General features: G+C 41.8%; 1 protein-coding gene across 1 annotated transcript in view; it reads left to right on the forward strand.

Moving 5' to 3' along the window:
• The window catches only part of LOC107188600 (RING finger protein nhl-1), a 63,661-nt gene that overhangs the window by 25,503 nt on the left and 11,367 nt on the right, over window positions 1-26,791 (forward strand). Inside the window, 8 exon segments of the mRNA XM_015576917.1 lie at window positions 7,442-7,623; window positions 8,814-9,047; window positions 13,111-13,460; window positions 15,498-15,773; window positions 20,163-20,484; window positions 22,448-22,668; window positions 24,445-24,713; window positions 25,734-26,037. Of these exon segments, the coding sequence (XP_015432403.1) occupies window positions 7,444-7,623; window positions 8,814-9,047; window positions 13,111-13,460; window positions 15,498-15,773; window positions 20,163-20,484; window positions 22,448-22,668; window positions 24,445-24,713; window positions 25,734-26,037 (2,156 nt within the window). The 5' untranslated portion in view covers window positions 7,442-7,443.

Below are 26,791 nucleotides of genomic sequence, written 5' to 3' on the forward strand. Positions count from 1 at the left end.
CGGTTTTTTTTATTTCCAGTTGGTCGTACCGCCCGATGGAAAACGAGAAAAGCCCCGTTCGCGGCGCGAAGGCAATTCCTGAAAATTTTCCTGGCGCGACTGTATCCGATCATCTGGATTAGCCTTTAATATTGGCCTCGGTGCTTGGCGTGCCGCCAGATTGAATATAATTGATATCGATCCCCCCTCCGTTGACGCCGTGCACGCCACTGCATCGTTTTAACTTTAATTACAATAAACGGGTTATAGGTATAATTTCCAGTCGACGTTAAATTCGTCCGGCCGCATGTTGCCCCGTTAACCGGACATCCACGTAGCCCCGGAAACCGACCCGTGTATCGAATCCCCCGATGAATTTCGTTGCAAACTTTTATTCGACACCGCCGGTACCCAGCATTTTTTCCCATCGGAAATCGACCCACATCTAACGCACGGTAACATTTTAATTACTTTCGTTATTCAAATTCCATTTTCTTTTAAATTCGACCAGGCGTATCCTATTTGTTTTTTATTAGTTAGTCCAGAAAAATGTAAATAAATGTCCGCTATGTAACCCATCGCATATGACCCACTCTGCATATGAAGTTTTACCATGCAATGTAAACGTCAATTGAAATATAGAAGATCGGTAAAATACGTAGCGACATTTAGTGGAAAATTCGGGAATCGATATATGTATTCGTTTATGATTATCTAATACGATTGCACTCGTCTAAATTTATATCGACGAAGCCCTGTCGTTCGGCGAATAATAAATAAATCGTCGATCACGCAGCGACACGAACGTACCGGTAGATCCGAAATGCCTTCTAAATCGAGAACGGTAATTAAAGACGCCGACCAAAAAAAAAAAAAAAAAGAAAAAAATAGCGATGCTCGGTGTCGATGGTCCACTTTCACGCTTTGGCGATTGATTCTCGAATCAACGGAACTCGAGCAACGAATCCTAATCGATCGTGCATATTTGATGCTGGCGTTAAACAGAATCCTTTATTAAATGGTCCACCGTCGATCCCCGCCGATTACAAAACGGACAATTCGAAATTAGAAGTGAAATCCCCCATTTGGGCATTGTCGCGAACAATTCCGAGCGGGAATCGCGAGATTTCGATGTGTACGGAATTGAAGGCCATCGTTGACAATGACGATGCGAGAATCCCGTGGCTTCCGAAGCTCCCGAATAAAGCCACGGAAGCCTTTATTCGACTCGGTGTTAAATCGAGGAGCTTTCGGAGGACACACGAAGACGTCCCCAAACACGTTAAATTTACACCAAGGTCCCTTTTGTCCCTCTCCACGTTCTCGCGCATAACGGAATACATCTTTCCGCGGACACGATCGAAAAGGAATATTCGTGTCGGTGACCGGGAAATTCGAGAAAAAATTTACTCTATACACACATACCGTCCAGAAGTATCCGGACGCTCGTATTATGATGACGCAGATCTGAGAAGTATTTTTTGTATGAAATATTTTTATCGATTTTCATAACTTTATCATATGAAAAATGAAAATATTATATTGTTATAGAAGAGGGTAGGTGATATTTAGTAACAAATAATATCGATAAAAGTCGATCGAAACTCACTGTTCTAGGATGTCTGAATATGTCGGTTAGGACAATTAAGCTATGGAAGGCAGAATTATCCAAAGGTGGCTATTCAGTTCAGTAAATAGCAACAGAAATGATAGTAGTTGTTGAAAAACAGAAATAAACAAAATTGGCTTACGACAAATAACTATGAAAAATCGATTACTGACACCTGGCAACAAAATTAATACCACATACATGTTTGCATTTATAAAAATTTAAAAAATTTATGTTACTTTTATGTCTTCATTCATCTTCATATTTATGTTTATGTCTATCTATAAACTAAATAAAAACATCATTTAAAAGCAACTTTCCTTTCAGTTGATTTTTTTCAATTTCCAATCATCCCTAAAGGTAGGAACAAAAGTAACAAATGAGTGATTTTAAAGAACGTCCTATTTCAAACAACTCGTATAATACATTCTAAATTTTAAAGTTTCATTATGTTGTCGAATAATCAATATTTCTCGACGTATAAAAATTTTTTCAAAATTCTGCTGTATTCAAAAGTTACAAACTCAAATAGAAAAATTGTTACGTTTCTCCCTGGTCTCACCTACACACAATTGTGCACACGACGGTGAACACTACACACGTACGAATCCCTCCACTGTTCCGTGGCTTCTCTCGCGTGGATCTTTCGTCGAAAACGAGCCGCCGGAAATCGAAGGTCTCCGTCTAAGTATAGCACACGCGCCTCGCTAGCGTAAGTCTGGCCACTGACGTCGAAAAGTGTCAGTATACCCTGGACCGACCGATTCCAGAAGCACGCTGATCCCGTTCCTCAGTGTCTCGTGAATACCGAATCGCGGCGGCGACTCTCGTTTCGTCCCGCGGTTTTTCATTCAAACATCGATCCTTAGATTCACGGATGGATCGATAGTTAGTTTCGTTCACGAGTGTGTCGCGTGTGAGAAGTTCAGTTCTGTGCTCACCTCCGTTATATTCCTAGTTTCATTGATAATATAGACTTTATTATTTATATCTTCACCGAGTAAGGAGAAACTCGGATTTATTTTATGCCTGCTACTTTGAAGACCGGGGAGTCTCGAATAACAATTTTCTGGGTATGTATTTTGAGAGGAAAAGCGTTGAGAAATTGGATTTTCTTCTATCTGGGACCCCTTTAGCGTCCTGGAATCATATACAATCGATTCTTGAAGGAATCCTGTGTCCTTGCAGCGTTTCAAAATATTCTTGGATCAAGTTAAATGTCCAGGTCCAAACATTCTAAAGCAAATTAGCAAAATAAGTCCCATCTATCATGTCGATCTTTTTCCATTTCTTCGTTAAGATACAAAGATCAACAAGTCTTTGTTCAGGGGGGAGGGGGGTCAAAAGATGATCTCTCCAAGGCTTCGTCTAAATTTCCATGACTTTGACGAAAGGGTTTCTGAGGTTCGAGGAACCTCCAAGGCATAGGAATATCGCGTTTCAAGATCTTTGTACATCGAGGAGGAAATACGGAATGTAAACGCAGAAAACGGTCCATCGAAACGACGACGCCCACGATTTTCACGAAGTTTCGGCCGGACAAAGGAACAAGCTGAATCACTCGCGACGCCAGCCGATCACATGGCGCGGAAAATACAATAATAACGCGCCACGTGGTACTTAGTGATACGTCAACGGAGAGGATTCGAGGAATTCCCTCGCTCGATCCCACGAAACATCCCTCGATCACCAAAAAACACAGTTCAGAAGCAACCACGAAGCTCGGTATCATTGTTGCTATAAAAAAAGAAGTCGTGAACCGGTATCGCGCGCACGATCCAAGAATTTTATTTATCCCGAAAGGCCGAGAGGCTTTTCATCGAATTTTCCGGTGACTAACAAAGAACTGGTACAAAGTCCAAGCAGCTTTGTTGCTTCTGGAACATTGTCAATTGAGACGAACACGTATCCTTGATGGCTTGCTGCGTCAGTGTCAAAGAATAAGTCAGTTTTCGTTATAATTATTCAATTTTTGCATCTTGTTTTCTGTCTTGATTCTTAACTGAGTGCCAGGGGTCATTGCAGGAACTTTGTCGAAATGTGTCAAGGTGTCGTTTTTCATAATATTCCCCCCAAAATCGAAAGGAAACACCGATGGCCAAGAAAAGATAGACTGATGGAGGAATACAAATTTTCTAATAAAATCTGTCACAGTGAAAAAAACCGTACTAGTCAGACACACTGTATTTCATTTTCTAAGTCATAATTCGTCGAAAATATATGCGTTCAGTGAATAAAGACTATTGGTCTTGTTTCAAATTATACTGAAATATTAATTTTCTCCACAAATTTTCTTACAATATTTAACCCTAGGTCCCTAAACTACCCAAACTCACGTTACTACCAAACATTCATAAAAATTACTACTGAAAGAAAGCACATAATATTTTTAAAATATATTATTATTATTATAGAGATAGAAACCAGTGATATAACTATTTAAATAGGTTGAAAAATAAGTTTGAACACATATTGACAACCGCGATGAACCACGAATTCCCTGTCCAAATTCTTACAACCGTTTAGTGATGTAAAATTAAATAATCCAGCCTCTGCAATGTACATGTCGCCCACATTTGGATGACATGTCAGTCAAAGTGTTAAGTGCTACACGGAGGCATTTAATCGTCCCCCCGTAGACCAAGCTTTTGTCAAAACAATGGAGATCAACGTGAAAGCTGGTTAACTCGAGAATCTTCTTCCAAGGCTGTCAGGATTAACATTCTACTTGGTCCCACAGCCGCGTCATCCAGAAAGTTGCTAATACAATAGCGTCTCTCGCCGCCTGTTGCACCCCCGGAATTCAGCTTCAAGATCAACAAGTGGTTCGTCTAAGAGTAACAATGCTTTCTAATGTCCGCCGCCACGTTTCCGGTTGGACGTGAACGCCCCCGTATTGGTCCTTGCCCGAGGCCTTCCGACACAACGCATCGTCCACGCATCCCATTCCCGTGTTGCGAAACACCGAATGGATTTGGCTCGACTGTCGTCGACACACCGTGTGTGTCCGCAGACGTTTCGAATAATCTCGTTCGACGGTGTACTTCGAACGTCGATCCAGCTTGAATCTCGATTTTATATTTAACCAGCCTGTGCACGAAACGTTCTCTACTCGCTGTAAAATCAGCCGCAACTGTCGATGATTTTCGGTTCGTATCCTGTGCAGCATCCGTTGCATTCCTTTGATATTCCAGATTTTTATGTTTATTGCCTTTCCACTTGCCTTTTGATCAGCTTCTTTTATAGCATTATGTGTATAGAGAATAATTTTTATTATTGTAATTAGAATGCCGCAACGAACGAATATATTAACTAGACGGCGGATTTTATGTATTTATACCATACAGGAGCATGTGAAATACAGTAAAATACAAAATTCCGATCGAAAGTAATAAAGTCTTTGGTTTATTTTTATTCTATTTTATCACCCAGAGAAGAAAGAACTTTTTATTTTCACTTCAGTCGTTATAGATTGGTTCATAAAATGTTATTTTGCGGATTTTATGGATTTATGGTTTATATAATTGTTTTTGACTTTTTAATAAGAACCCTAAGCCAATGATATTTGTTTCAGCCATCTATGGTCATTAGTTTATGAAATATTTAATGTTCAGTGTCTAGGAGCCTTCGAACGCTCATCGAGGATTTACTGTATCTCGATTCCGATATTTTCTTACCAGTTACGCGACAAAGGTGCGATATTAATAGCCTCCGATGATCGAAAAACTGACACGTCAGACAAAACTTCGTCTCGATAAAGCTCACGAAAAGGGGAGGGGGAGGCGTGCGGGGAAGGGGGTGGATTTACCGGAATATTTTGCTTGGCTCGCGGCGTAACTGCGTCGATCAAAGCGGTCAGGCGACAATCCAGCGACCGAAGGCCCTCGTATTTTCCACGAACTTACGTTTTTCGATAGTTCCGCGAGCGAACACACACATGCCGAAGAGATCTCAGGCGTATTATAAATCGCCTCAACGAAATTTTGAAACGAAGAGCAGCGGTTGCCAAGCTCGCCTCTAATTGCGAGACGAAGCAGTCGTTCGGGGTAATTTGCAAGGCACCAAGCGCACAAGGACACCCTCCGAGTTCACCCGTTCCTCGAGCACACCGAGAGTTTCGTCGCGAGGATGATACACCGTCTCTCGAAATAGAAGAGCAACGACTCCGCCGTGATCTTGACACTGTCTTGGCAGTCTCGGTGTACATTGTTTATCGGAAGAAAAATGAAAACTATTAACGAGACACAAGAATCGTGGATGGTTAACCGATTAACGAACAGTGTGACGTATACGTCTGATTTAGAAAATCATATTTCCAGGGGTTTTGTCCGTGGAAATACAGATTAGGTATTGGGATTATTTTTGAGTTAACTTATTCTTTTCCTCGGACGAGCTGTTAGGGCGTGAAAGGGTTAAATATAAATTTTAAAAATAGGATGGCTTAATATCGATATTTTCGACTTCAAAGTAACAAGATGTAATGTATATATCAGTCTCATAATTTTGAAATAATTATTTATGGGCCTGGGCAGTAAAGGGTTAGGGGGAATGTAGAATTAATGGGATTGTAAAGAGGTATAAACATTGCAATCACTCGACCATTACTGTCTTCCTCGTTTTCGCGGTCAGAATGACCGAAGTGAAATTTAGTTCCATTCATTTAACACCAGGATATCGTAGGGACAGCGAAATGACTGTAAAGAAGTCGATGAAACCGCGATTAGGAAATAGAAATATTGAATTTTCTTGTTGTCCGAGGTTTTGTTGAAATTACAGGAATATATTGTATTCGAGAGCGAACGTACACGATGAATAACGACTTGGCACAATGGAAGTCTCGAATTGCAACCGGCCACGGATTACTGATTTGAACTATTTATTAGCTGTGACGACAATCACTTCGTATTTTACAGCGTGACGTAAGGTTCGAGAATATATCATAGAGAATCGCTTGAACCCGTGACGCAGGAACATTCCGGTAAATCATTCGAATCCTCTGATCCATGGATCGGACGAGATGAATCGAGAGTTACGAAATTATTGTTGTTTATACGTATATAGAATTATAAGTTGCAATTGTAATTCGAAATTTGTTCCACATCGACAAAATTAGCAGTAGGAAAATATGACAAACTGGTCTAGAATCATCTGTAGATCATACAACCTACGAGCAGGGTTAGGTATAAGCAGAAGTTCGCAGGGAATTTTTAGCCAGTACGTCAGTAGCCACTAAAGTGAACGGTTCCAATATAATAATCTTGTGAAACAGACGTCTGATTCTCGGGTGTTATCCACTAACTCTCTTTATGTATCTTAGAAGACAAAGTGTTCTTTTGATTTCTATTACGTATGTATGTCTAATGTACTCTTACATCTTTCATATTGCGTCAGTCTTTAGAGGGTGATTCGAAATTTTCATTCTGACAAATATAGATCTAAAAATCACAGAAATTTTTCTACGTTAAATAAAATTACGTATCTTCAATATATACTACGAATATAACCCAAAGTTATCGAAGTTGCGTTGGAAAAGTAAAAAAAAAAATATTTTGATGAACGGGAATCGAACCCAGGTCCTCCGATTTACCACTTAAACAACCTGTACTTCGATAAGTTTGACTTCTATTCATAGTACATCCAGAAGGTACGTAGCTTTAATTCATTAATACGTCCTAAAGGTACGTAACTTTAATTTATACTATTAGTTAAGTCTGCCAGTTAGAGTCCTACCCCCTGTAAGTAGATCCAGCGTTTTTGAATCAGCCTATCGAAACGATTTCCATTTGAAACGGCGAAAACAGCCAGAAAAATAGGAAGTAAGGCGAAATAACAAGTGTTTCTCGTATGTTGCAGGCATGGAGCAGTTCGAGCAACTGCTAACGTGCGCTATATGCCTGGACCGATACAGGAACCCGAAGCTTTTGCCATGCCAGCACAGCTTTTGCATGGAACCCTGCATGGATGGCCTCGTTGACTACGTACGCCGACAGGTCAAGTGTCCAGAATGCAGGGCGGAACATCGTATACCCTACCAAGTGAGTACCACCAAAAGTAACTTGAAACAAACCAGAAAACAGTTAATTAACTGGTCGACAATCGAAAAAACCACGCAACCCACGAAATAAAAATAGAATCGACCACGTGAAGTTTCTCCTTTAATTCTCGGAATAACGAAATAAAATTTCCTTGAATAGAAATTAACTCTCCGGCTCAAAATCAAGCCTCCCCCGTTTGATACGAGAACCACTCGGAAAAGGGACCACGGACCGATGCAAATGCGCGCGGACAGACGCACACGCGCGCTTTTCAAATGAACCGGTTCGCCACCCCCTCCCCACCTGAACAAGGTTCTCCTTAACTGGGAGGGAGCAGAATGCGTCTGGCTCATCTTTATTCAACCGGGATCCCTCATGAAATTGGATGAAGTTTCGCGTTTCATACTGTGACATCTCTCCACGAGCCATTTGTCTTACTTTCACCATCCACCACCACCTCCGAACGGGGGCGTGTACATCAAACGCAGTTCGGTCGTCGTTAATTAAGAGGTTAGCTCACGCTGACTGCTTCAGAATCATAGGTAGCTTTGTGAATGTTTTCTGGGAATATATTAAACTGGAAATCAACTGGCAACTGATTTCGACTTTATTTTATTCACAGAAAAAATTCACAGAGGTGCGTACCTATGATTTTCCAGCGTCCAAGGTGGGCTAACCCTATAACACCAGAACTACCAACGATAAATATGTATCTATTTCTATCAGATCGACAAACATAATAAACTTTTGAAGATGTACCAATTTATAAATCGATTCATTTCTTCACTACACATATTGCAAGAAACGGTGTAAAAGGGCTCAGAGAATGCATTGTAACATTTTAATCAACATTATAAGAGTACACTAACCAGTCATTCTGCCTGCCTTGGTAGTTCTAGTGTTCCGAGCCATACTCATCCACCACAAAAAAAAACAGACCAAGCAAAACACATCGTATATCCCAATCGTTCATCCCTATGAATCGTATGAAAATTCAAATCGAAAGAAACATGTTTCGGGGTCAAAGTTATCGGGTCGTCTGACGAAATTTCCTTTCTCCTCTAGTTTTCATTTCTATGGGGAATCGTCCGGGTTATTCGATATCGACTGGTTCCTGGCTGGTGGTTTCCATTATCTAAAGGGTACACGATCTGTGTACATGTGCGTGTGTGTGTATGTGTTGCCGACAGGGCGTACAGGCGTTCCCGACCAACGTGACACTGCAACGATTCCTGGAATTGCACATCGAGATCACGGGGGAGCTGCCGGACCCGACCAGCGGCCAGACAATGGAACGGTGCGGCGTTTGTTCGGAGAAAAGCTACTGCTCCCTATGTGTCCACTGTGAGAAAAAGTGTTGCCCCGAATGCAAGGACGCTCACATGGACATCCTCAGGCGTGAAATTACGCGCATCAATTCCCAGGTACGAAATATTCCCGGGCGATCCCGTCTTTTTTTTTTTTCTTTTTTTGGCGAATACCACGCGAGCACGGACACCCGAGGATCAAGGAATTTACGCTTACGGAGAAACGGTGAATCGTTGTTTTCCCGGGAACAGAATTCTGTTTTTCGGATTGGGACCGATGGAAAATTATTTTGTCTTGGTTTCGAAAATCTCGGTACCGAGAAACAATTTTCTCTTCTTTCTGAAATATTTAGTGGAAAAATTGTTTGGTGAACTGAGGTATTGATATCGATGGAATTAGAAATTGATTCGAAGGACTTACAGCGGTATTCTAATATAGTCGGTCAAAAATATCATAATGATAAAAATATAATGATTTCTAGATTTGATTTTTTTCTTGAAATTATTTCCCAAAAATTCGCTTGAAAACGGCTGACTACACTAGAATGCTCAAATAATTAAAATGAAAGACGTTAGGGGCACGCCTGATTAATGTTCGAAACAGTGATATAAAGTTTTTCCTCCGAGAACGATTACAAGATAGAAATAATCGATCAAAGCTACAGACACGCAGTCGAACACCCTCGAGTCTTTTACCCTCGGCGCCTTTCAATCAGCTCCGATTTTCTCCGATTCATATCTCGCGACGATTAAAAAGTCCCGCGGATTTCAATCGAAGCGGAATAATTCCGGGGCTCCGAGTCGGCCAAGATTAAAAACAAACTCGGAAGTGGATTCACGGTCGAGCGTCTGCCAGCAGGACACTCGAGAGACTCGAGAAGAACGAAATTACTTTCTCCACGGAGGATCAGATTCATATAAATTCACCCCTGATTCCGGAAATACTAAGTCGGAGTTGATTCACGTCTATTTCCGGGGCAGGAATAAACTTTCGTGTGATCGTATTCGACACAGAACAGAGTCTACCATCATGTATCGACAGTTAGTAGATATTACGGGTCCAATATACCTGAATCTCGAGATTGTTTTGGTCGATCAAAGTTTTGGACTTCGATTAATTAACTCTGGACGTTCGAGAAAGTTTTGGAACCTGTCCACTTCCGGTTCTGACTGTTTTATAGACTTTCCGTTTCGTTCTAATGTCATCTTTGCCTCGTATAGACTGGGTATACTTCAAGATTTTTCTTTATATTTCCTCTCTTGATTGATTGGGATTTCCCAAACTTCTGAATAGTAGAGGATTTGACCTAATAGATTAACCTAACCCAGACCTAACCCAGACCTCTTCTAATGTAGTCTAAAGTACCAATATTCTAAGATGAAAACTTGAATTAAGTTTCTCCAAATAATAGTAAACGATGGACAATTCAGGAACTACATAAATAAGTTTACCTGGACAGGTGAGAGCACGTTCTCCGCATATTCGCCGGAAACATTTCCAGGAGGTTGGTAGAAACAAACGAAGTAGACCTTCCCGTCGGAGTCGGTGGCCATTCCTAGGCCCACCGATGTCGTAGCTGCCCATACCAACTGCGTGAAGTGGCGTACGTCTTCGGAATTCTCCACCGACTCCTCGCCGTACTTGAAGTACCGACCCTCTCGATACCTGGGAACAAATTAGATACGACCCCTCTGGTAGCCAAGGTTATTTGAAATTCAGATCCGATCGGTAAATACACAGAACCGCATAAAATCGCTATGGTAATAGGTTTTCAATGTTTTATCAGGGACCAACCAGAATTTCAGCGGATCCTCTGGCTTTATAGTTTCAGCCGTATCCCCCAAGAATATGTTCTCCCCGTATTCTGGATCTGATTTGTAGGCCAGGACACCCCTTTTTGCCAGATCGTCCGCCCATTCTTGAGCCAATTCGTTCAACTGGAAATTGATAACGATACATTCTTCTTACCATTGATCGTTTATTGTGACGATAAATTGAAGGGCTTAGTGGAAAAGGCGGAAATGCCACAATACTGTAATTTGACACAACTACTTCCAGGAAAAATAAGATTATAGCTTGTTGATGGAAAAAAAAAATAAAAATTGACGTAGACGTGGAAAGTGTCCCTTTTCCAACCCTCAATTGTTAAATGCAATTCCATCAATGATTTCTGGTGCTCTACTATAAATAAAGATTCTAACTAGTGCAACTGCTATTGTAATACAGAAGTCGGATATTCGACAATTTACGATCGCCTAAATAAATCACAGTATTCATAAAAAAAAAGGACGGATCTTTGCACCGCGCATTTAACCAGAAGATACTGCTGTTCCATTTATCACGCAGTTCCATAAAACAGCCGCGGGAACAATCGGAATATTTCTTCGAAAAAAAAAAAACAGTAAAAGGGAGGATCCGTACCTCGTCGACGATTTCCAACGGCGAGGAATTATGAAACTCTCGGTACTCATTATGCAGCTCCAGGAAACCGTCGACGAACTCCGGCGGGAAATGTCTGTAAACAGAACAAACGGGGCTTTCTTATTCCGTGTTCGCGAATCGATACAACAGACATTTCAATGAATTTCTGCGCCGCTCACTCCATGTTTAATTTATACGCTCGAAAGGTCGTGTAACATGTTGATTAATGTCTGTGGGAGAACGAAGGGTTGAAGTATCCTTGGGGGGGCAGGTGTTAATGCAGAAAATAATTCGCTGGTACGGCTACATGTTGAGGTGGTTTACAGATTTTAGGTTAGACCAGAAGTCGCGATGACATCGTGACGAACAATCGCGAAACAGATTTCGTTGTTCTTGAAAACGAATTGTGGATTTGTGCGCGGGACAATGACGAATTTAATACTTCCACGCCTAGACACTTAAATATACAGGGTGAATCAATAAGAACTGCTATCTAAAATAACTCGTTACCTCTATCAAACAACGCTTTAATGAATTATGTAGCATTTTAAGAGATGCATCGGATGACTGTTTTCATTATCTTACTTTTTTTATTTACTTTTAGAGGGAATACTTGAATTTCTCAACTGAAAACATGGAGATATACTTCATATCAGTGTAACTACAGATCCTTACTGATAAAGGTTAGATATTAACCGGCGACAGAATTTCACAGACTTTTAAAATGAACGTTGCACCGGTGCAACAATGGACGTTAAAGGGTTAATGAAATACCTGGGGTCCGCTGAATACACGGGGATTCAAATGTTCGCGCCGCAGTGACAAATGGGTAGTATTCGAATCGTACCTCGTAGCAAAACGATTCGATTTCGACCGGGACGAATACCGGGAATTCAGGTCAACATAACCGTGCTGCAACTCTACGTGCTATGCACGAGCCCGCCCGAAAATAACCGCCGGTATATTTGTTCGCCCCCTAATGCGTGCAAAACAAACGCCCCCTTAACCGTGTGAATTCTATTTCGATGCAAAACTCACGACGGAAATACAACGATTCGCTGTCAACAGAAAAAGAATGCGCGAGATGCAGATCTAAGTCATTTTGGCATTTTTTGTCCGCATACAAATCATTATTCAACGATATATTAATGACAAATGCAGGGTGTCCAACCTAGCGTGAACACCTTCTCACTTGTTTCTGAAGGTACAAAAACATGTGAGGGGACAATGTTATTTAATTCGAAGAAGTAAATGGTATAAACAAAATTTTTTCTCAAGGTCATATTTTTCGAAGTTTAATCAATAAAGAAAGTCGAAATAAGTCACCGATGTTGTGTGACCTTCATGTGACCTTGAGTATGAAAAATCCACAAATGTATGAGAGTAGATTTACATAATAAAATAACTACGATAGAGGGATGCGAAAATCTATCGAAGTTGATGGACATCACTGTGAGTATTTATTAAAATAAGTTTTCTAAAAGTGCTCACGTTAGGTGAGACACCCTGTATATTGGAATAACTAGGACCAGGGACACAAGTATGGGTTCAATCATTTAATCCACGGAATCGTGACTCCGCATAAGCATCAGTTAATCTAATATTAAATACTGTCTGGCCACATACGGACTTATACTACTTAAAACAAGCTCTGAGCTAAAATCTCCCGACGCAACTCGTTAACGCCCCCACTTAATAATTACACGAATTTCTCGCCCGATTCTGATCGATTCACCACCCTCGTAATCCTCCTTCCAGATTCGCAGAGGGCTGCACAGGTTGCAGGACGCGCTGGCTCTGGTCGAGAAAAACACGCTTGGTCTGCAAACAAACTGCGCCTCGGTCGCAGAGGAGGTGGACGAGATTTATCGGAGGCTGAGCAAGGCTTTGAAAGACCGTACGGAACATCTGCGTAACGAGGTCGATCGATACCTGAGCACCGAGCTCAGAGGCCTGATCCAGCTCAAAGAGAATCTCGAGCTCGAGATCGCGAATATCCAGAGCAATTGCGATCTAGCGGAGGCTCACATCAACGAGAACGTGCCGTGGGACGATTCGGAGCTTCTCGACACGAAGGAGCTGTTTCTGCGCACCGTGGAATTCATCAGGTACGTCGACCATAATTCCGCGTAACCACCCTGAAACCCCCCACGAGGGGTTGAATCGTCGCGTCAGATTATTCCATAAGTGATAGGTATTTAAAAATTATGGGAGTAAGATTTCGCCTCGCGAAGAACATTATCCTTTATTTTGCTAACACCACCCGAGTAAGATCGCGACTTTATGGGTTAAATATGATGAGAAATTCCCGATGGATTTTTGTTATCTTTTGGTACCTTCGCGCAGTGATTTTTACGGATATAGAATGCCATTCTTGGGGATTTGGGTAACAATTTATCGAGGTATGGAAACGACAGATTTTAAATTTCCTTCCGAAAAGCTCCTTTTTAATCACAAAATTAAATTTTATTATGCACAATAACATTAACATTGGGATTATTATATATAACTGTGATAAAAATAAAGATGTTGTCAAATGGCAACGAATAAAAAACAGCAAGTCGGTTTTAAAATGTGAATCATTTATGTGACATGCAATGTAATTTCTAAATAATTGGGAATGAAGGGGTTAAATATTAAGACTTAACACGAGACGAGTCAGACTCGATGTTACAAAACAATAGGGTTAAAAAATCAGAAAATTCTCATTGCTACAGCGTTTACCCTATACAATTGTAAAATATACGGCCACACGACCGCGTGCATACCAGTTTAACGCCATAAATCTCGCAATTTCGCGATCCCACCCCAGTGGGAAGTTACACAAGCACGGGGCGTATTCTCAAAGGAGAGCTCGCGGGACCGCAGTCGGAAAATAATGAAAGTTTCCCTCTAATTTTATAACAATCGTAGTACGTGGGAACGCTGCGCACTTTTCCAAATTGCTTCTCCGATATTCCGTGAAACTTTCCAGCCCTCCCCCCACCCCCCAACGGGTTGAACGCGCGACGAGAGTCAACTTTTGCACTCAATCCTCTGCAGGCGCATAATACGAACGGAGCCTTTCATCTCCGACCTTGTCGAAATTCCGCTTGCTCCTCCTCCACTTTTACCACGCGACACGCCGGCATACTAACCGCCCACCCTCCCCCACTTCGTTTTTAAACGTTCCCCTGTTTCTAGCGGTATTATCACTCTCATAGGGGATAGATTAGCGGTGATACCCCCGCGACTGGAAGAAGAGCAAACGAGGAAAGTTTCGGAAATATTTAGTGGCTCCGTGTAAGATCACGTTGCAATTGAAACTTGAACGATTCCTCTTTAATCCTCTTAGTACCCACAAGCAGAGGTACAATAAATTCTCAATGAGTGTTCGAAGGCCTGTTGGCACTGAACATTAAATATTTCATAAATTAATGGCCATTGGTGGCTGAAATAAATATTGCTGACTTCAGAATTCCAAGGTCTACTGCTGTGCTATACCTCATTAAAAAATCAGCGTTACACCTGGGGACCTCTCCTTGTCAATACCAAGAAGCCTTAGAACACACATCGAGGATTTAGTGTAATTAGTAGATAGGGGAAGGTTGCCGAATTTGTACCTTAAGTTGAACCACTACTGTAACTTGTCAAGTGTAAGCAATCAACGTCAACAGGTATTCAATATATGAATGACAGTGTTGATTGCATTAACTAACTTATTACCTACAAGCAACCTATATTGTCTATCACAAGAGCCAAATTGCTCACACATGATCATGACAAGTGTCCAACCTACGCAATGATCGAAATTCAGCAACAATCCCCTCTACACCATAGCTAAAAGTCCTCTTCCTCGACTTCTGAGATTACAAAAATTTATTATTCACCGTTTCCGTCGGTTTCCACCAAAATAACCAAAAATAGAAGTCACCATCCCACCCCTGAGAATTTCCACCAAAGTCACCGTTCGAGAAGGGATTAACTATTAGTCGAGAGACGTACTTTACCGTTTTCGATGCGACGTTAAAGACTCCAAGACGAAACGCCCGAGGCGTGCAGTCGCATCGAAATTGCACCCCGTGAACGCGAGATCAATGGGAGAAGGGGAGGGTTGGAAAATTGGTGGTGCACAGGGGATCGTTAATTTTCGATCGGGTTTCCAGGAACTTCGAGTACGAAGCAGGGGATTACAGTCGGCGGGTGCGTTTCGTGATGGCCCACGACCCGAACCAGCTGGTCCTCCACGTAGCGGGTTACGGCGAGCTGAATATTAAGCCGGAAACCGGAACCGGAGGATTGCTCGGCAGCTCGAGCAGCCTGGCGCCACCCGGAGGATCGCCCGGACTCATGAGAAGCAAGAGCGACCATCGTCTGGCCTCCCAGTACAGGCAGCAAGAGGAGGAACGGCTCGCGAGGAATCGATACGTGCCCGAATACGAGTAATTATCATTTTACCACGCTTTTATACGTTATCCACAGCCCCCTTTTCTTCCCTCACATCCCTTCGTGAAGCCAGGAAACATTCTAGGATGGTTTCCCAAGGCTTACAGTATACCCACCTGATGCCTCTTTGGAAAACTTGGAAGCTTGCCTCGAAACAGAAGCCATTCACCGTGGAAAGTGGCAAGGTTCTACCGGAGAACCGTCCAGTGAAACTTTTCCTCGCGAATTATGCGAATATTCTTGGGCGATTAAGGGCGAATATACTGGCTAGCAAGCTTGAATCGAGTCCACTGTTTATGGAGGTTTGGAGAAAATCGAGAACTCCGGGGGAAATCGTTTACTGGACGAGTTACGCGCGAAACGGTTTACGTGGTGTTTCAGAATGCAATGGGAATTGCTGGTATTGGAAAGATAGATATATGGGAGCAAAGACACTATAGGGGGAATCGTGGGGGCAGAATTGGTGGCAGATTCAGACAGGTCATTCTACGTGTAAAAATACGTGGAAAATGTAGAATAAAATTCTTTTTCGTGGGATGCTTCGTTTAATATCTATATCTTTTTATAACGTGTAGATTTGAATTTGAAAAATTGGAAAAAAGGACTCAATTAAATTAAAAAGAAGTCGAAATTAAAATGACAATAATATTAATGATATTTGGCACGAGAAAATGAGATTTCTTAGTATCTATATGTCACCTTGAAAAATTAGGAAATAGTAACTAATTAGATTAAAAAGAACAAATACATATTTCACCAGTGAACGAATAACATTACGTAAATGAACGTTTCAAAGCAGTGGCCTGCAATTCGTTTGAATAAAAAACAAGGAATTGGAAAACATCAATATTTAATTATTTCCTTACTTTAATCACTTAATTTGCTCGTTTTTACATACAAGCTTCATTTGCATGGTCCATCCGCCCCAATCGTATTCGAAAATTCATCATCTATCCGTGCAAGCGCTAAGTAGAAACAGACGTGCACTGAACAGACGCGTCAGCCAAGTCCTATTAAAATTCAGACTTTGTAATTCAATTACTACAAAACGAAGCTTTACAGATCAATATTTATTCTCCATTTTCGACCTAGTTTTACACGCAGAGTGGCCTCCTCTCCATCTGCACCACCAACTCTACCTCACTCGGTACATAAACGGATATTTGTCGAAATGGAAGACAAGGAGGAAGGAATTCGGGCTGTCTAGCTGACCGGTAAAAATTTGTCTGACCGTGGGACGCGGATTACTTTGGACTTTCGCCAAACGGGATCCGTGGTGGGCATACATTTTTCAGGATGTCCCACATATCTATTCTAGCGAATGTTATAAATATACACGACGGCTCCCTCTGCCCCCCCCCCATTTCCCCTCCTCGTATCTTTTTCCTGACGTGGGCCGTATGTACAACTTCCTCGAGGCCGAAATAGGCGCGGTCGAGTTTAATTACCGGCCCGGTTCCCTGTGTAATCCGCACGGCAACGGGCCAGTTTTATTAAGCCACCTCGTCAAAATGTAAATGAAAAGCTTTTGATATAATGCCCCCGACCGCGTAATAAACAGTAATTAACGACCAGCCCTTATACAAGCTGCCAGAAGCTTGTTCCGTGTCCTCACTCCCTCTCGATACCGCAACAAGGAACCATGCGATGATCCTTTGGCTAATTGGTTGCTCCCTTGATAATTACGGTTAATCACTCACTGGAGAGGCTGGAGCAAAACTGCATTCACTCTACTGTTTCTTTGAGACTTTTTTCCCCCGAGGGCCCATTTTCAGCGATATTATCTATCTTGAATCTACAGGGTGAAAAGAAGGGTTCATAATTTGTGGGGTATATAGTACTTGCCAAATGGTGATTAAAAGTACTAATAAACATGAGTAGGAAAATTCATATTTTCAATTGGGAACTATTTTACCATATGGGTTTGTAAAGAAAAACTAATAGGAATTGCAGAAAACGTTCTGTAAACAGATAAATAGGAAATGATAAGGTAATCCATTATAAATGCAAAAATATTAATTTGTTTGATCCATGTTTAATAGGACTTCTTTTCATTTGGCGAGTACTGTCTATCCCAGAAGTTATGAACCATTCTTTTCTTTCACCCTGTATATAAAATGACCGATGGTTTGCCCTGGACAGGAGACACTGTAAATATCGTGGAAATTGGAAGAACGTTGAGTTCGAAATTTAGAGATGAATCTCGTAAATTCAGACAATCCGAAAGTTTGAGCAGCGACTGTACTCGTTTGCGTCTGACAACAGATTGACGGTAATTGAAAATTCTTTTATCGACGGTCCGTGTTCCCTTCCGCGGGGATGGTTTCCATTAAATGTTTCGACAAAACGAGTTCCACTCCGACACAACAACCGGAATGAAAATTGTAAAGGTTGTCGAATGGACTGGAAGAACCGTGGAGGATATTCTCAGGTGATTGCCTTAACCCTTTTCTATATTCGTTCTTTCCTCGATTGCTTTTCTCAGTTTCTACAGCCCCGCGGAACAGCAGCTATTTAATTAATTTATATTCCGCTTATAAATACCGGGGTAATTACGAGTCGAACAATATTTCATAGACTAGAGTATTATTTTCTGAATAGAAGAGAAGCCATAGCTATCAAAATATAAAACATTCAACCGAATTATTTTGTAAACGCAATTTTTAAATTAAATTATAACTAAAAAAAATAAAAAGGAAGAAATAGATATTTATATACATTTTACCCATCTTCATCCCTTATGGGTTGAATTTCGAAAAATCCTTCCTCAATGGATACCTACGTCATAAAAACAATATATCTTCCGAATTTCACGTTCTTAGGTTAAACAGTAAGAGCTGATGAGTCAGTCAATCAAGACTTCTTCTTTTATATAATATATCTATAAATTATATCTCTGTAATTAATTGTGTACGATCTACCCCTGACACAGAAGTCAACCAGAAATAGTGTCACGCAAGAACGCCCCTGAATTTTTTAGCTGATCATTTCGAGAAAAATCGATTTACAAGACCAGCCCGAAACCACTTCCAGGGGCTTAATTTTCCGTTCGAGAGATTCTAAATAATTCCGGATCCCATAAGCAGAAAACGGAGTCCCACGTTTCTGAGACCCCCGTACAAATTCGTGCCGGATCAATTACCGTCAACGTGTATACACCGACTCCCTTCCTCTTGATCTTCTCTCATTATACGAACCCATTCCCCGGTGTCTGTAAAGCGATAATTAAGCAACACTCGGCTAAGCCACCCCCCCCCCCTCCCGACGGATGTATTGCTGTGCACCGCCTCGAAAAGCCAGATAACCCAGTTCCAGAAAATCGTGACGGGACGAAACGCGCGCTCGTCGTTTTCACTCGGGGATTCCCTTCCCCCAGGCGAAACGGATTAATCGTTAAAGGCGAAAATCGTTATCCCCCTTCGGTAGATAATGATGATTCGCGGCGACATTAAAGGGAGAATTATCGTGCCAGGCAAGAGCTGGACAGTTAACGTTCCATCGGCACCGGTTACACACGCTTCTATCCACTTTTATCGGCTTCAGTTTCTTTTATTTTCTGTTCCTCGATGATGGAAATTCGGTACGGGGCTCGCCGTGGAATATGCGATTACGAAATCGCAGTAACTCGTACAACGTACGCTGTCACTCGAGATTACCCGATGCGCAGCGATCCACGTCGCTTTGTAGTCAGGTTACCTCGGTTCGACTCGAGTGGACTTGAACGGGATTGTTAGTGACAACGGCGAATGGTATTACAGGATCTCTCCATCTTCATCCTCTCTCCCCCCCATCTTCCACCCCTCCCCAATGGCTTGTTGGAGATTCCGAAGACGATGAGACAGTTCGACTGATGTCTTCCACACGACCGTGTATTTCGATCCGGTAATCATCCTGATTAGTCTAGTTCGGGGGAAAATTTGGCTCTCTCACCTGGTTCCCTGTGATAACACTTGCCAAGCTATGTGAACTTGCATTCCAATAATTATCTATCACTACTAACCAAAACGAATTATTTTACTGCTTCGATGGTAACCCATCGATAAATACCTAGATTAATTCAAAGATCGTCGGGTCTACGATAGATAAAACACTCCCCAAGCTCTGGTACCTGACGCCCTCTATTCCAATGCAGAGTTAGGCAAAATGTAACCTCATTACAAAATCCAAATCATAATTACAATTACATAATGATCATTTTTTCTTAATGAAAAAGAACTAAATTACTCGAATCACATGCTTCCATACGAAAGCTACCAAAATTCACTCATCTCTTCGATTCTATCGAATCGTTGCTGTAGTATACGCCTCCATTGAACCATCAATCATCTCGAACGCATCTAAGCACCAGAAAAAATTCATCTGAAGGAAAGTTATCGTTCCCACAGCTACGACGCGCCGGAGTACGAGGTCCCCAGAAATAAATCGAGGTACAGGAGCCGATTCATGCGTCATCGGGACGGTGACGACTCCGACGGTGACACGAGATCGACCGTCAGATTCACGTCGACGCCTCAGGATCAATCCGGTTTACGTGAACGCGTCCTGGACACGGAGGATGCGGCACGAGGGCCGCTATCAGGGATTTTTCGGCTCACGGACTCGCCACGTGTCATGAAGAAGCTTCAGGACTACGAGAGGGCCGGAAAGAGGAAAAAAGAAGAGCCACCGCCCCATCCCGTCCAACAGACCCCGACACCGAAGCCTCAGGTTAATTAAATTCGCTTTATATCATTTAGAATCCTCCTGTAACTATATTCTATTCGAATCTTATGATTTTATACCGTCTTCGTGGACCGTCCCGTCACGGACCCAGTTGCTGATCAGAACCTAATTCGTGAATAGTTTGGTAGGATAGATACCATATAACAAGTTTATTATAATGAAAGTTTCTTCCAAAAAATTACTGAATAATTATTAACGATTTTGTCATTTTTACCGTAAAATTTGTGATCAGAACTTACTCCCCTTATACTACTTATTTTAAAAGTTCTTAAGTGATCAGAAACTGAATTCGTAATGGTACGTCGTATTTTCTGATAGTTTCGAAGATCGTACTCAATCCCCGTCGAATGATTCAAAGGTCACGGAATTTAATTGGAAATAAAACATTTCCGTGTGGCCGAAATATTCAGTTTGATCAATTTTAACCGTGGTTATTGATTTCCTGGGCCGTCCCCCAGCTTCAAAAACATTTTCTCTCCATTTTCACGAGTCCCCTCTGTCCAGGGTAAAACAAAAGATACCGCGATCGTGGACCTAATGATGTATTTATAACATCACGATTGAAATCGACGGTCTGGAAACATTACCGTAGTTCGAGCGCAATTTCTCAAATTCCCCGGTTATTGTCCCGGTGGATCGGTCCACCCTCTCCAATTTTCTCGATCACGAAGGATTCTTATTGCAACTTTCGATAAATGGGTTCCATTGTTACAAATCGATAATTCGTGGAACGTTCCCGTGGTTTTCATTAGAACACTAAAAACATCACGTAATAACCCACGGATCAAATTTGGTTGGCCATGCCATTTTGACACTGGTCGTATTTGTTTTTGACAGTGATCCGACCACAGAATTTTCCCACGGATTCCGTTATTATGGCAGTCGAAAATACGTGGGATGTGGATCGTGTGCGGCAGCTCGACGGGGAGAGAAAGAGAGAGAGCACGACGAGAAAGTATAGCTTCGGAAAATCTCGCGGTTATATCGCGGTTGGACGCGATTCAACGGGCAAAAGTAAATTTTTGATCGTGGGGAAAACCGGTGCACACGTAGACACGCGTGCACAACGTTTGGTTGCGGCCGCAAGTAATATATCGGCCTCCCCTTCTATGGACACGTAAAGGACATAAATCTCCCCTGCTGGAACTTTTAAAAATAATTCGATATTTCACGAAAACAGTGCGCGAGAGAGAAAATGTGTGTGTGCGTGTGGTGCAATGTGATACGTGTGCTTGATCTCGGCTCATAAATATGTAAATAATCGATGATACGTGTGGATGAGCTTAGTCTGTAGGCGAGATCTATTTTGTACCAAAAATTGCGATCCTATTATAATACACACTATGAAATGAATACACGAATACAAGTCTTTCTTCTCCTATCAGTACGTCGTATTTCCTTCTCGTGCTCGATCTACGATAATTACAGCCAGATCAAACGATAAAATTGAAAGCAGCATTCACACGTACAAACAAAAGTTCGAACAACAATTTTGAAGCAGTATTCACACGTCGAAATAAAATTGGAAGCAGTATTCACACGTCGAAATAAAATTGGAGGCAGTATTCTTATTCTATTCAGTATTATCGATTCAATCGGTCAAAAAACCGTATCGTCCGAACTGGCTGTTACACCCCTTCATCCCACGAACCTGTTCATTTTCAATCGCGTGTTTAAATAAATCTTTGCGCAATCAGAGGAGCGTATTAATGCGTCGCGAGGTCCGCGTGTTACCGCATAAATACGCTCATCGAAGGGAAAATGGAAACGCTGGTCTCGGTTGAATTTAACAAGACCGTAATTCGACGTTAGATATGATTTTAAAAAAATTAATTTTCTTTATGAAAGAAACAATGGGGGATCAATCGGGAATTTTTTAAGGTGTCTCCTCTACTCGACCTACTTCCTTCCATCAAAGGTGTTACATAATTCTGTTTATATCGCGTAGGTACAGGTCAGGAAAGTGCCGACTGCGATGGCGAGACAGACCAGCGAGGACGACGAGATTTCTAGGATCAAAAAACAGAATAAAACCGCGGCAACACCTGCGACCGAAACGGTGGAGGAACGACAACCAGCGCCGACACCTGTACCAACCCATCCGGCCCCGAGGGAAGCACCCACCGAACGGGACACGGAAGAACCTACGCGGAGACCAATGCCCACGAGGTATCGCCACACTTTTTCTTCCCCTACTAAAATTTATTTATTGGTGGGATAAATATCCTTTAGTACAAAGTTACCCTAACAAGTGAAGGACGTACGTAAAAATGAAAATAAACGATACAGTAGTATTAATTACTGACAATGCGAAGAAACGAATTATAAAAATCGTTTGACTAACCTCAAAGGAGGATTGAAACGTTTCACATAAAACAGGCTGTCAAGACGAGTGCTTTGGGATGGTACAAAAAAATCGTAGTTGTGGTAAATCCTAGAAAGAGGGTTCCCAGCAAGATATGCTAGTAAATTTAGTTATAATAGATGGCTAGTAATATTATATCATTGCAAAGAGTGATACCTCCGATAACAAACATATGAGATAAAATAATTCATTTTAATAAAAATAATGATTGTATTTCATCATTATACTGGGTATTTCTACGGTGAGTATAATTTCTTCGTATGAGCGAAATTCGTGCCATTTACCTAATTAGCAGGCTGAACTTCTGCAGAGCTATGCAATATTTCTGGTACCCTCATGTTCCTTCCGTGCGTGTTATTATACTCTATTTTCCTCATTATTAACTACGAATTTTATAAACTTGTAATATTTGCAATCCCGGAAAATATAATGAAAAGAGGAATAGAATTCGTGCCGATGTAGCTGGAACAATATTATCCAACGTCTCTTGTACTCGGTGCACGAATTCTCGTGAATCTGATTGCACAAAGGTTTATAAATGTACGTACGTCATAAAATTAGCAGAACGAGCATCCCGTGGTAAATTAGGCCCTCGTAACTTGGCCCACATGAAACGAGCAGTCTGATCGCATTCGCGTACCAGCGTTAACATCGGATTCGCGCGTTTCCTACGTGGGATCCAAGTAGTAGTGGTTCGTGCCTAGTCAGACAGCCTGATTTATGCCTCTTCGGTAGATACGAATCGTTCCAATCGAACGGCCAAATTCCGTGGGCGTGTTCAATTCGAACTTGTGATGCGGCATCATGTTTTAATTGTAGAATCGATATTTCCTACACGTGGAAAAACCGTTCCTCTTTTTTCCAGAAATGTTTGCACTTTTCGCGAAACGTTTCGCCGCTGTTGGTTTACGCCTCAGCGAAATATTTAACCACGTGTCTTCTTAAATTCCAAAGGTATATACAATATAAAATGGTTGCTCTTCCACCGGCCACGAGGAATGCTCTCGACGCGGTCGGTTTCCTGTCCATGCAAATTTTTCCGTAACACTTGCAGAAATTTAAACAGGTCAGCTTTTTGTACCGCCCCGGCCACCCACCCTCGCACACGCTCCACGTTCCTGTTTTCGAATCTCGCCAAATTTTTCCGCGGAGAATTTTTATAGGTTCGTAACGCTGCACGCGGAGCATTTTAACGAGATGCAATTCTAATAGCCAAAACAGGGGAAAAAACGGAAGAACCACGAAAGTCCTTAAAATTCCTGAATTTCTCTTGCTCATGTGGTTCCAATTTAAAATTCGAGGACCTCTAAGGGTATAAATTAATAATTTTTCCCATTTTTAGTATGATATAAAACGTACCAATGGGATTTCAGGTAAAATATCTGTAAAGAACCGCGATTTGAAATGTTCCAGAGTCGAAACATAAATTTGCTTCGAACGAAACGACGATTCGGGATGATTCGACGCAACAGGAATCGACTTATATCTATGTATATCGTCGGCGAAAATTACGGCGTACGAATGCTCGAACGGTTCCGTGGACTCGAGGAAGTCGTTAATTGAAATATCGTTGCTCGCAGGAGAACTTCGACGGATACCCACACCCCGGCGACGAGAAGCGCTTCATCAGACTCGAGCACGGGCTCCGAGAGCTCCGGTGGATCAGGAATCCGCAACACGGGCGCGCCATTCACCGCCGAGGAAATGAAGCAGAAATACTTGTCGAGGGCGCCGACGTCGAACACGACAACTGCGGTCCCGTCGGGACAGGGAGCGCAAACGCCAACCAAGGATTCCGGGACGGCCTCGCCCGCGACCCGTTCCTTCCAGAGCCGTTTTTTAGGCACAGGTGACATTTCTTTCTGACGATCAGACTGCTTTCTGACGAACTAACTGCTTCGTGATTGACATGGAAATATCGACACTTATTCATAGAATTTTCTAAAGTAACATGGTTGGCAATGTTTCGTTCTAACAAGGGAATATACAGAAGTGACGGTCATTGATTTTTTTGCAACCTTGTGGGAAAGTAGTTTCCATAAAAATATTCGACAGGTGCTATCACCTATGTTGAAAATTGTGAATGCAGTCTTCAATGTTAGGGGTGTGAAATGTATATAGTCGAATATCTCGAAAACGATTTAAATAACACAATACTGTTATTTAAAGAGACTAGGCAGTTAGATTGGTAAAAATGTAACTTTTCTTTGGGAATTAATTACAAAGAAATAAATACAAATTGTGACTAGTACTTTTGGGTTAGATAGTGCTCTTGTATAATATGTATATATTAAAAAAAAAATGTTTGTACAGTTTATAGTATTAATAAACGTTGCCCAAACGTACTACACACAGTTTGTATTCATTTTCTTCCTCTAAAGAAAAGTTACATCTTCACAATATCTGACTGACTAATACCCTTAAACAGTTTTCCTATATCTAATTGTTTCCGAGATACACGACCAGATCATACCCCTAACTTTGAGGGCTGTTTTGCACCTTCGTACTTTCCATTATAGATGCGATTCTCGCAGTGGTCTTTACGTCGAGGTTAATTTTTACCAAAACTACTCAACAGAACCACTCAATCGACATTGTTACGAATTCCCAAAGTTTTACAACAACCCAGACTAACCACGAATAAGTTCGAGAACCTGGTACTCGAATAATTATCCGAGGCTACATTACGCTTGACACAGCTCTTGATAAATCCACCGCGAGGCGAACCTTGGATTACCCTAATTATACCGTTTGGAGAGCGTTCCATCGACAGAGGACTCGCTCGCGAACAGGAAATTTCTCGTGGTTCTCGAAAAGTGTGGAGATTTATTTGGCCGCGGTTACGAGTCCTTTTCTCGTGTTTCTCCAGGTAACCGTACAGCACCACCACCACCCACGCCGACTCCGCGAGAGGATACCGTCATAAAGAAGAAAGAGGAAGAGGAGGACGAGGACGAGGAGACGAGCAGCTCCTCGGAGGACACGGAGTCGGAGACCGAGGAGGAATCGGAAAACGATGCTCATCCGTCGGTTACGACGTCCTCGACAACCCCGTCGACCGTTCAGGATCGTCAGAGAAGCGAATCTGCAATGGCGCGGACGGACATCGGTCCGTTACTCGCTCGAAGCGCAGAGGCCAGACGCGGAAGCAAGGAGGATTCACCTTCGACCAGGCAAGTATACTTTCTTTCGATTCGGGGATTTATCGCTGTGCCATTTAAAACACGTGGTTGCCAGCCACTGTCAGAATGTTCTTCAATAGGGCTGCGCTGTGGCGACATTACGACACACGGTGGGCCGGATCGAGAAATTCAGTGACATTTTTGTAGAATTTTTGAAGCGTTGTAGATATTGATGTGAAACTTGGACTGAATAATGGAGGGATGTTAGATTGAATAAAAGAAGTATAGCAATATATTTATGTATATATAAGAATATATTTTACTAAGGAAACAAGTAACGAATAGTTTTTGGTGTACTATATAAAATTTATTTTTTTTTACCGTAATTTGAACAGTGAGTTGAGGGGGGAAATAATTCTTAGATGATTATGTAGAGGCAGGTGTGATGAAAACATTCCAATTGGTTACAATGTGGGACTCCTTGGGACTTGAAGAATATTCCTTATCAAAGATAAAGAATTTTGAGAATTTCATTTATATCATTGAGCACTATTTTTTTTAAACTTTCTGAAGATTACTTTTTTATTTTCTTCATTTTCAAGATTGACAGACATTAAGGAAAAAATGCAAGCTCGAGAGATAAAAGGAAGTTGATTCTTTGGCAAGATGTCACTAAAATCTTCGATCTGGCCCACTCTGCGACAGTTCGATCGGGCCGAGTCCCCTTTGAATAGTATTCCAATACAAGCTAGCAACCAGTTACATTAAGAGCACAATATAATACATATTTAGGAAAAAGATCCAG

This window comes from Dufourea novaeangliae, unplaced genomic scaffold (assembly GCF_001272555.1).
Source record: "Dufourea novaeangliae isolate 0120121106 unplaced genomic scaffold, ASM127255v1 scaffold133, whole genome shotgun sequence".
Classification (NCBI taxonomy): Eukaryota; Metazoa; Arthropoda; class Insecta; order Hymenoptera; family Halictidae; genus Dufourea; species Dufourea novaeangliae.